The sequence below is a fragment of the Engraulis encrasicolus genome, chromosome 11 (assembly GCF_034702125.1).
Source record: "Engraulis encrasicolus isolate BLACKSEA-1 chromosome 11, IST_EnEncr_1.0, whole genome shotgun sequence".
In the NCBI taxonomy this organism is placed as follows: domain Eukaryota; kingdom Metazoa; phylum Chordata; class Actinopteri; order Clupeiformes; family Engraulidae; genus Engraulis; species Engraulis encrasicolus.
This window is the reverse complement of record NC_085867.1, coordinates 13,744,685-13,757,184: the sequence shown is the minus strand read 5'-3', so window position 1 is coordinate 13,757,184 and position 12,500 is coordinate 13,744,685. Positions and strand designations below refer to the sequence as shown.

The following is a 12,500-nucleotide window of genomic DNA, read 5'->3' as shown; positions in this document are numbered from 1 at the left end:
TTTGCATGTTTAATTTTATTTCATTCCTTTGAAATGCAAAAAAAATCCTTTGAAATTTGATTCCTTCCAAAGTGCAAGGCCATAACGATCAGTTCATTTTTTGCTTTACTTACAGTTACACACTTTATAGAGAGTGATGACTGGGGTAAAAAAAAGAGAACATAACATATTATTTGAATCAGTGATATTAGGCTATTTGAGCTTATTTACTGTGATGTGGCCTGCATGCTCATTCAGCTATTCAGAACAATAGCAGCAGTGTGAAGTCCAGTCCGTTTCCCTCATTCAACTCACCAACCCATGCAGGTGCTGCCGCGATAAGACCTGGCTTATACTCCTCCCACACATACACCCCCCCACACACACATACACACACATACTGTAAACACACACACAGACATATTGCACACACGTGGGTGCAATATGGGTGCACACACACACACACACACACACACACACACACACACACACACACACACACACACACACACACACACACACACACACACACACACACACACACACACACACACACACACACACACACACACACACACAGGCACACACACACACACACACACAGGCACACACAGGCACACACAGTATTTCAACCACTTTGACTACATTTATACAGGTCTACCTCCTTTTTACATAAAGAAAACAATAAACTAGAATCGGTCTCGCGTCACCATTTCTCTCTAGAAAACATACTGTAAGTTGGTCACCCAAAATGTCCATGAAAATAACAATTCCAGACTGCTGATAGATGCCAGACTGCCACTTGTAGTAACAATGCCTTGGACAAATCTTTTCAGTATCACAATAGAGCTGAGTTTGTATGGTTTGCTTGAGTAATGATTACAGAAATAAGTGTGTTTACAGAAATGAGTGTCCATTATGCTTCTTAGACATTTAAACATGTTTACAGAAATGAGTGTGTTTACAGACATGAGTGTCCATTATGCTTCTCTTAGACATTTAAACATGTACTTTCTGAATGTCTCCATTCAAGAAGACTTACCTCCAAGCAAGCAAGTAAAGGTACATATTGACAGGGACGTTCCAACATGATTGGGGCCCTATGGAAAGAGGGATATGGGGGCCCTTTTCCTCTCTTCAAACTATTGGGGGAGAGGCACTATTCGCTCATTGAATTTAAGAAGGTGCTGCTATACTGCTGCTGTCAGTTTTCATTTAAATATAGCCAATCATCCCCCCCCCCACCCCCCAAGTTGGGGGCCCATGGCAATTGCCTAATTCTTTTGCCCTGTTGTGACAGTCCTGTATATTGAGATCTTATGCAAGACAGTTATTTACTTGATTATGATGGTGAGAGACAGCATTAGTCGTCGCTGAGAGATGATGTCCCAGGTTATTAATTCTTCTTGGCCGTTAGCACTCCACCAGGGCAGTGTTATTATAGAGCATGCATTCGAACACCTGTCACCTTGTAGTTTAGAAACAGGCTACTTTAGCCCAATACATTTTTTTCGAAAGAGAGGTGACTGAACCAACAGTCCTGGTATATAGGAAAGACTGGACTGCAGTCCAGGCAAAAAAGATTGCAGTCCTGTTGCCCTTGACTTGAGTAATAACACATGGTAGGCTCCTTCAGAAATATAACGCTCTGCACACACACCCTCCACCCCATCCTACCCCCTTATTTATTTGTGGAATATACTGTATTGATAATGGTTTGACCACTCCTTGACCGAGCCCTTTTTACATCAGTCTTGAACTGAGAGAGAGCATGGTTCATCGGTGTCCATAGCGTCTGTAGTGTTGGGCCATTAGAGAAACCTTGATTTCTTTTTACCGATGAACAAAGATGAAGCTGAGTAGATTTCTTCGTCCTTGTTACACCTCCAGCCTTTTGCGTCTTGTTTGTTGCCACCTGCCACGGAACCTAGTCAGCTTTACTTACCACTTGGACATGTTTCACTGAACTGTGAACATGCTGTAATTTTATACAGTAGCATGTGAATTAACATTTCCATGTGGTATGTTTGCACATAAACCAAAGTTATGTTCTAAAAAGCTTCATAATAGCAAGGCCTGTGCACAAAGCCATTTCATTTTAGGACACGTTTCACACCTCTCCTCCATTTGGGGCCCTCGCTCTGTCTCTGTCTCTGACTCTGTCTCTCTGTCTCTGTCTCTCTGTCTCTCTCTCTCTCTCTCTGTGTGCGTGCGTGCATGTGTGTGCGTGTGTGTGTGTGTGTGTGTGTGTGTGTGTGTGTGTGTGTGTGCGTGCGTGCGTGCGTGCGTGCGTGCGTGCGTGCGTGCGTGCGCGTGCGTGCGTGCGTGCGTGCGTGTGTGTGTGTGTGTGTGAGTGTGCGTGTGCGTGTGCGTGTGTGTGTGTGTCCATTTCTGTGGAATCATTTGATCTTACTGCCCTCTTGTGGTACAAGTAAGGATGTGTCAATGTATCAATGTTACTGTAAAAGTCTACTCATTACAGAGATGCATTTGAGGCATTCTGTTACATCATTCTGTATATTATGCCCATATTACTCTGATTCTGAAGATTACTGGGAGCAAAAGATCTCTGACAAGGGGGTATAAACCTGTGGTCAAATATAGGGGAGCACAATGTTGTCGTTGTCACAAGTTTTGTCACACTGGTCATAGAGTAGTAGGCCTACACTTTACATTTCAATAGTAACATTTCTTCTTAGCAAGGGCAATCCATGTAAGAGCCTCCAAAAGAGATCAGCTTGTCAGCTGGGGTTGATTGTCACAATATCTATTTTAGTTTTTAAAGAGTGTAAAAGCAAGGGAACTTATAAAATATAGGCCTACTTGGGAATTTTAGACTCAGATGCATAGATTGTATATATTATATGCTCAGATGAGATGAGTTGTATGTCATTGTAAAAAAAAGCCATAGGCTATGTGTTTTAGCCTACAAAACGCAGGCCTATAAAAGGCAGAAAATGAACGCAGAAAACGCAGAGAATGAACCTTGATCATGCACAAAGTAGGCCTATGTTTACATCCATATTTCATTGAAATAAGAAATGTTGTTTTCTATTTAAAAAAATTTAAGCCTACATTAGGCCTACATTTCCCCCATTACAATAACTTAGAAACCAACCCCATAGAGTAGTCACATTTGTGCAAAGATGCATTGACAACATCTTTTGAAGAGAATGGATTCTATGGGATCTATGTAACCTAATGAAGCATAGACCTATTCGGTTTTCTTGTCTACTGTTTTCCCTGAAATTATATAGCCCAAGTAAAAAAAAAATGTGACAAGCAGAGGTGATTGGTGACTCTATTCTATTTTCTGCATTAAACATTTGGTGGATGCTTTTCCATTGTGTGCGTTTTAAGTGCCATTCCACTCAGAGAAAATTGTGGGGACAGCAAATGAGATAGCCTATAAGGTGGTCGCAAGATGAGACATATGAGTAATAATAATATAACAATACGTTTCTATTTGATCATTAACAACCTCCCATCTGGTTTGGTCATATGGCTGGAACTTGTTTTTAGGACGAGTGAGACCTTTTTTCCAGTGGTGGGACTTCATTCAGTGTGGCAACGGGAACTCATCACTAGCGGTGTAGCAACCCAATGTAAGTAGGCTGCCGGATGTGAGTGCCCGGATATCCGCCCGAGTATTTGCATGCATTTGCATTCATTTCCACCATCAGGAATGCTTTGCGGTACCACAGCTACCCTATGTGAGTCGCGCTGTGTCGCCTGACTGTCCCTTCTATAATATGATTGTAGCCTACCGTAACAACTCGGCCTCGGCCCCTGCCGCAAATATCCACCACACCACCACGGGTCCACTGGTGTTGTGGCCGTTTTAGGATCTTTTTTTTTTCATGTTCAATACTTGCACATTAAGAGTGACAATTCCATCATGGATGTTTAAACGATATGTGCGAATGCAGTCATGTTGAATTTAGGGGAGAATGGCTCCAATATTTATATTCAGCGCGCAGTTTAATTCTGCATTGACACTTTTAAATGTAGGCTACGTGGCACAATCAAATGAGTAGGCCTAGGCCCTAGGCTATGTCTAAATGTAGCCTACTAGGCAGGCTCAGTCGCCAATCTGGCTTTGTTGTTTCGGCATCACCAATAATAATGGCACATATGCGGCATGGTTTCCCGTGTTGTTTTTGCAACACCAAATAGTAACTACACAATATGCGGCATAACTTCTGTATTCTAACTCAGTGATAAGGCTATGCTCAGATATTCTTTTAACTTGTAGGATATCCTGACGTTATATTTAACTAATGTAAGGAGTAAAACTCAGAAACTTCCCGAGTGCTAGCTACATTTAGACTGGGTAAACTCGTGACTTAAATGCCTTCCGAAACGGGCTATTCCAGTGTCTGTGACAGACAGTGCATCTATTTTAGGCTTGTGCAAAACGTTTTATTTAACATTCCGAATGGGCAGGATGATTTGCTTAGACACACGGGCTTCAGAGCAGCTAGAACTGTGCAAGGTGACTGTTGCAGTTTTCAGCTCAGTCCTCCTGGATAATAAAAACAAAATAATGCCGACGAGAAAGTAATGCCGTTATCTTTTGATGGATTCCCTTTGGGTGTCCGGTTGAGACAGTTTAATTTCCACACCCAAATCAATTCGGTTTTAAGTAATAATTTCATTTTATTATTATTATGTTTTAATTATTTTGATGTTATTGGTCACAAGGCCTATTCTTTTGATTGGGAGATCAAGGAGCTCTCTGGTGTCGCCGAAACGGCGATGTGCTGTGGGCTCTTTACGCACGGCACCCTTCCATCTTCAGTCAGACTCAAATCGGACCGAAATCAAGTAGCTGAGGTTAAACTGTCGTAAATACACGACCGAAATCGAGTAGCTGAGGTAAAATAGACGTAAATACTCGGGCGGATATCCGGGCACTCACATCCGGCAGCCTACTTACATTGGGTTGCTACAAGCGCTCTTTGCTTCCCGGAAGCGGCTTTTCCCACAGACAACAGAAATGGCGACTCTGTCAGTGTGCCAGCCGCAGTACGGAGGTTTCAGTTTCGAAAATTGTAAAAGGTAAGAGCCGCGTGTGAATTAAAACCGGTTAGACCCGTGGCTATTAACATACAATTTTATATATTTTATGTTACTGGCTAGCGTTGTTCTTGAAATCCGTGTGTTTTTCGCCTTCTGTAGTGATGCTCTACTGTGGCCTGTGTGAATGACTCAGGGTAATTAAAAAAATGAATTAACTGGCTTGTCGTTATAAATACCAGGACAAATAATTGTGGACAAATTGTATGCTTTTCTGTGACAATTATATACGAACTAACTCCGTTTGTCTCAGAAATTTCATTTTGACAAGTTGCACGCGGCGGCCAATAGTACTCGTTGTTCTAGCTATTGCTAGTAGCTAGAAAAGCCTAGTCACTAGCTCACTGGCTAGCGACAGTTAGCAGGCGTACTTTTGCGTTGTATAACATTAATTCAGTTTGAATATTACACTACATCACTGAAGTGTTATGTGAGGTAGAAAGTGTGTCCGTTTGAAGTGTTTTTCCTGTGTTACACTTCACAAGCATGAACGCATTTGTCAGTCTGTTAATTATTTGAGCGAAAATTGCAGTTGTCCATAGGTAATGATGAATCCTGGAAATACTTTTTTCTGACATTATTCATTCAAGAGGTGACCCGCTACTATGTTTCTTTCGCAACTCAATAGCTACGTTCAAATGACACTGACTTTACTTATCTGTTTTTTTTTTTTAAATTATTATTCAATTTGTTTATCATCTCGGTCATCTTAAAATGCTTAGTCACATCTCTCCACGGTTTATTCATTCAGGAATGCTCTCTTGGAATCCGAGATCACCAAACTAGGATGCAGTGTTCCTGCCGCGCGGAAAACTGGCACAACAATTTGTGGAGTTGTGTTCAAAGTAAGTTTTGAGAGTGCTACCTGATATTGTCTTGATCTTGATATGCTATCTCTTTATATCAACGCTCACTGCATATCAGGGACCAAGTGGTAAAATGTGGTTTGTGTATCTAATCTGTTTGAAAGAAGGGTTGTTTGGGTTGTGTTTAGCAAAGGGCTACAAACTCTGCCATGTATTTCATCAGTTGTTGACTGCATGTACTATATAAATAATTTACTTGTGTGTGTGTATTGATAAGATCTATGTGTAGTGTATCGATAAGATCTCTTTCTGAATCCTTTCTCCTCCCGTTTTTGCAGGATGGAGTTGTTTTGGGCGCTGACACGCGAGCCACTGAGGGCATGATTGTGGCTGATAAGAACTGCTCCAAGATCCACTTCATTTCACCCAACATCTAGTATGTGGGCATATTATAGATAGTAACCATTTCATTTTAGTGTTTTTTTGTTTGTCTTTTAGTTTTTTCTTTTTTTTCTGTAGAAAGTACGGTATTATAAAAGGCAAGCAGAAGCAGACTAAGCTAAATTTCATTTTCAAAATAAAACTTCATAAATGTCTTCTTCCTAAGGTACGCTACCTAGGTGCATAGAAGTATCTTGTTGGTTTTTTCCCCAAAACTAATTTTGTCCTCAAAATGTGTATTGTTGGTACATGTAGTAAATAAATAGCTCCCTTCTCAATGACTACATTATGTATGACACAGGACCATCCCTTCTTAATGCCCGTTAAGTACATTATGTATGGCACAGAAAGGGTATGTAGCAAACCCACAGCTCACTTGTGTGTGCGTGTGCGTGTTCCTTCAGCTGTTGTGGTGCAGGCACGGCCGCAGACACAGAGATGACCACGCAGCTGATCTCCTCCAACCTGGAGCTGCACTCCCTCTCCACCGGACGCCTGCCCCGCGTAGCCACCGCCAACCGCATGCTCAAACAGATGCTCTTCAGGTAGGACACACACACACACACACACACACCCGCATGCTCAAATAGATGCTCTTCAGGTAAGACACACACACGCACACCCGCATGCTCAAATAGATGCTCTTCAGGTAGGACGCACACACTCACACTCACACCGCATGCTCAAACAGAAGCTCTTCAGGTACGGCGATTACACACACACACACGCATGCATCAAATGCTCAAAGGATGCTTTTCAAATAGGGGCTCTGCACTGGGGCTCAAGTGGACGTTCTCAAATTAATGCTCTTCAGGTAGCTGCCCTGGTTTATGACACACAGACACACACGCACACCTTGTTTGCTCAAACAAATACTCTTCAAGTAGTGGACACGCACACATTTCATCGCCAAGTAATGTTATGCTGTTTGTTAGGGATGCACGATGTATCGATGCTCGATGTATCGGCCAGATGTATCGTATCGGACGATATTTGACATTTCTCAACACATCGGTCCAATGGGCCGATGTTAACGCCGATGTTTTTTAAAAAATATGTTACGATTCTAAAACATTGGACTTGATGGTGACTTTCATTGTTTGTCTTCTAGTTTGTCTCTATTTTTTATCTAATTCTATCACAGGGAGTTAAAAAGTTTTGGAAATAAGAGGATATTCAAAAATTCATTTTGTTTGCATCATTGCCAGTCTGTATTTAATTTTATCTCTTAAAAAAAACAAAAAAAAACATTGGTATCGGTTCATATCGGTTATCGGCCAAAACCGCAATATCGGATATCGGTATCGGCCGAGATTTTTCACATCGTGCGTGCATCCATCTAAAGCCGTCAGAAGGAAAACGTTTTATGCAGTCAAACTTTTCACATGCTACTCACTTGTTTTCAGTACTTGCAGTCTAAGTCCTTTGTTAAGTCCATGGCTCCATGTGCTGGTGGAGATTTCTTATAAAAAATTAAGAGCATGGAAATGTACCGTTTTTTTGTAAGTTATCAAGATGAAAGTAATTGTAAATAAATGTTTGATGCTTAAAAACACAAGGACAACAGGGATCCATTTTTAAGGGTTGTGTGTGTGCTGCCTATTTCTTCTCAGGTATCAGGGTTATATTGGGGCTGCCCTTGTGCTGGGTGGGGTGGACTGCAATGGCCCCCATCTGTATTCCATATACCCCCACGGCTCAACTGACAAGCTCCCCTACGTCACCATGGGTAAGAGTTCTCATGGTTTTTTTGTTAGTTTACTGATCAATCAGGAATTCCTGATTCTCCAGACTGAAAATGCATAAAACCACGGCCACCATAGAAATGTAAGTCATAACACAATGTTGCAAAAAGATTCAACGTGTTTAATATGTTTTCTTTGTTTTCTTGCATTTTCTAATCACAGCCTTCAGGTCCCATGCACTGCCACCATCTATGAAGAAAAATACTTCTTGCCATCTTAGATAGATGGACAGATAGATGGATATTTATTTATGTATAATGACCTGATTTAGCAATTGCTTTTTTCAGCAATCATTGTTCTTTATCATATAATTCCTGTAAAGACTACTTGAGCAAATTACACTGCACTCATGACTAAAATGTGCCAAACAAAAACTATGAAAGAAAAATGTCTACACTTAAAATCATTTTTTTCTTTTTAATAGCCAAGCTTTCTGTCTATGACCTTCCTCCGGGCTCAGTTACAAATGGAACACACAACAGACTAATCAATTGGGAGTCATTAGGTGCTCAGAAACACCTGTACCAATGAATTGTAGTCCATGTGAAGTGGGAGTTGTAGTTTTTCCTCTTCATCCTGTTTGCCATAATTCCTGTAGCGACTGCAAGGTCGATTTGCCCTATATTGCAGTTATGTGGAAGATGTAGAGTGGAGGCCTGAGGAATAGGAGCTGTTATCCTTAAAATTTTTGCTATCAGTGACATGGCAGTTTCTACAATCTTCTTGTGAGAACATGTAGTTCTATGCTAAGCATGCTTAGGGTTTTGTATTTCCACAGACACCATCATTATTTTTCTGGTGTGCCTGTCCTGTGGTACTTTCCCTGTCAGCCTTTATGTGGTGGATACTGTGTGTTGTCCACTAGAGGTCACTGTTGCATAACTTATTAATAGGGAAACTCATCTCATCTGTTTGGGGGAAGACAGTCTCTTATGCTTCTTTCAACTCTTGACTTCTTGCCAAAGTCCCATTTCAACAGATGCTCAGAACAGGATGAGGAATGCTTTTTAAATGGCTTTTTCAAACAGGCAAGATGTTTGTGTCAGGAGGAGTTCATCAGTGTGTGTGTGTGTGTGTGTGTGTGTGTGTGTGTGTGTGTGTGTGTGTGTGTGTGCGTGTGTGTGTGTGTGTGTGTGTGTGTGTGTGTGTAAAATGTGACATTAATCTGTTGCTCACAGCTGGTAGACTGCTGACAAGCCAGCACAATGAGTAGGGCTCTTTCTCTGACTCCAGTTCCTGTTTGTTCCACTACGATCTCATATCCCATAATCCTTTGAGGCGTGCTTGGCCATTAACCTGTGCAAAGCACACACAGACACACCTGCTGTTGGAGCAGCGGCTTCCTGCTGAGCCAGCAGTCTCCATCCACAGCCCTCCTCCTCCTCTACGTAGCCTAGCCACGCATTGTGCACCTGTCAGAAAACACCCTGTCAAACACTTTGCTGACTTCATGTGGTCAATTAGTGAAGGTGTGCTAAACTCCAGACTGAAAGCCGCTAGGCCCTGGACAGATGAGTCAGTAAGTGTCTCGGACAGCCGAGGGTATAGCTTTGTCCAGGTGAAGAAATCCTCTGGTTGCCTTGGCACTGTTGATTGAGTAATTTGTATATTAGCAGGAATAAGAGGCAAAAATATGTGCCGTGTTAGTTAAGTAATACAATTATTCTGCTGAGTAACTGCTGAAGTTCATTGGATGGCGAGAGGGTCCTTTCAACCACGGTACTTTTCAAGTTAAGTCGGTTTTATCACAGTGGGTTTACATACAGTGTTGAATCTCGCCCTCAAACCCGAGCCTGCAGTTCACCTAGGGAGCGCTGTCGAGACAGCAGAGGTCATAAGGCTGGCGCTAATAACTGACAATTGTGCTCGCTGTCTGCTGAAACTTGACAATATTACTGTAAGTTCTGTGAAACCAATGTGGATTTCAATTAAATGTACAATAACATGGGAGTTATGTCCTTCTGATTTCCTACAGCTTTGGCATTTATGAGTCAGGCTCCGCTAGCATCTTGCTAACAAAATTGCTTTACGGCCGTCGTGATCACAGCAATGCAGCTGGCCGACCAATCCAAACGCAGTGTGTGAAGCCACTCGTGACGTCAAATTGACAATAAAGACGTATTTTACAAAGATCCAGCAAGTTTAAACATTCAAACTAACTGCTGTTTGAAAGGATAATCTATCCTGCCTTTTGGAAAAATAAAATGAAACGATGATACCAATTCTCTCCCAAAGCAATGGCAGCATCGTGGTTGAGCTCCATGGGACCACATTCATTTCAACAGCCTCTGCGCTCCTTGGCGCTCCTCTGCGCTGTCTGGATGGCGCCACTTAGTGGACAGTACCACCCGGAAAAAGTAGCGAGATTGCTCTCTCGTACTACCCATAAACACTCTCTGGTTTTATTGTCAATTTCTTTACATGTGCTGGTCTCACAAAGAATTGAAATGGCTTTTCTTACTTTCCAATGCAGACAGACATAGACTCTAGACTCTAGGTGTGGAGGACGTAGACCAGTGTTTCCCAACCTATGGGTCGGGACCCAACTTATGGGTCACCAAAGATCCACAGGGGGTTGCGGAGCCCTCTTGATTTCAAGGGGTTTCATTTTAAATATATATATTGCCCATGTTGAATAAATGACAAAGCATTTAACTAATAAATGAATAGAAGCAACAAATTGTAAGTGCTACATTAAACATTTATTCTATATTTGACCAAAAAATTTGTTTCCACAGGAAACAGAGGGCATCTTGTGACTCCGTCTCATGCGGGCGCTTGTGTGGTTGGGTCACCAAAGCTTACAATAGTAGAAACATGGGTCCCTTAAGAAAAAGGTTGGGAACCACTGACGTAGACAATTAATTAGGCATAGACAGTATACATACATTACACCTATAGTACCTAACTACCTATACAATACCCATACATGCATATAAAGTGCAAGACTGGGCAACAGCAGACATGCATAGAACATGTATTAAAAGAGCTAGTGTTGTGCATTCCAGTTATGTATTATGTTACGATTCTGATCGTGATAGTAGCATTTTGAAATAATAAATATAAAGTAAGCAATTTGTAATGTGCAGTATTTACAACTAGTTGGTTGCTAGTTTTCCAATACAGTTATTCAAGTAACAGGCATGAAGCAGCAACACATTTTATGTAATTCATGTACTTCTAGATTCATGTGTCTATGCAGGACACGTTTATCATTTTTTCCGATATTTTTTGGTCTTTTCTGACTTTATTTTTGACAAGACAGTGATAGAATGATAGGAAACAAGTCGGGAGAGAGAGAGACAGGGAAGGATCGGCAAAGAACCTGGGCCGTAATCGAACCTGGGTTGCTGGTGTAGCAGCCCAATGCCCTACCGTTAGAGCCACGGTAGGGCCACAGAATGCGTTTCTAGCAGGCGAATGAGTGCTACTAACCTCTAGCCAGAGTAATGTACGTTTACATTGAGCATTCCTGCCTGTGTTCCCCTCTTGCTTTTTTGGTGGAGGTGGAGGGACCTCAAAGTGGGGCAGATTCTTTTGGGCTGACTCCACATGTTCATGTGTGTGTGTGTGTGTGTGTGTGTGCGCCTGTGTGTGTGTGTGCCTGTGTGTGCCTGTGTGTGCCTGTGTGTGTGCCTGTGTGTGTGCCTGTGTGTGTGCCTGTGTGCGTGCGTGTGTGCGTGCGTGTGTGTGTGGTGTATTCCCCCCAACTGAGCAGTGTTAGGGCTGGCTGTGGGTTATCCTCCATTCTTACCTCAGCAGGACATGAATAATAGAGGGCCATGCCGCCGCCACCACCGCTGTTTTTGTAATCTAGCTGCTGATGAAGAAAGGAACTGGGATGAGGCCACACACGCGCGCACACACACACACACGCATGCTCTCTCAAACACACACACACACACACACAGGCTCTTGCACACACTCTTGCGCACGCATGCACACACACACACACACACACACACACACACACACACACACACACACACACACACACACACACAGGCTCTTGCACACACTCTTGCGCACGCATGCATACAGACACACACTCACACACATGCTCTCTCAAACACACCCACTCTCTCATGCACGCATGCACACAGACATTCACTCAAACACATGCTCTCTCAAACACACACACACTCTGTCTCACACACATACACATTACGCACACTCGCACTCAAACGCTTCCTGTCTCTCTGAGGAGATGTTGTATGCTTACTCAGGTCTGAAATCGTCACATTAGAGCACTTATGCTGACACAGGACAAATGAGGGTTTTTTTTATTGTTATTGTTTCTCAGTTGTACCTTTCTAGCAAGCGGTGCGGGATTGCCTGCTTGTGCAGTATGTCCAGGAAAACAAAAAAGTGATGTTCAGGCGATAACAGCCCCACCCCTTCTCACCCACCCCCTCCCTGTTTTTTTTTCTTTTTAATGCACTACTCTTCA

At 42.4% G+C, this 12,500-nt stretch overlaps 1 protein-coding gene across 1 annotated transcript in view; it reads left to right on the top strand.

Annotated features, from left to right (window-relative positions):
- The first annotated feature begins 4,924 nt into the window (after nucleotides 1-4,924).
- psmb7 (proteasome 20S subunit beta 7) overlaps nucleotides 4,925-12,500 on the top strand; it is a 26,829-nt gene continuing 19,253 nt past the window's right edge. The window contains exons 1-5 of the mRNA XM_063209934.1: nucleotides 4,925-5,040; nucleotides 5,810-5,903; nucleotides 6,203-6,300; nucleotides 6,710-6,850; nucleotides 7,919-8,034. Coding sequence (XP_063066004.1) covers nucleotides 4,979-5,040; nucleotides 5,810-5,903; nucleotides 6,203-6,300; nucleotides 6,710-6,850; nucleotides 7,919-8,034 — 511 coding nt within the window. The 5' untranslated portion in view covers nucleotides 4,925-4,978. The remainder of the gene's footprint in view (nucleotides 5,041-5,809; nucleotides 5,904-6,202; nucleotides 6,301-6,709; nucleotides 6,851-7,918; nucleotides 8,035-12,500) is intronic.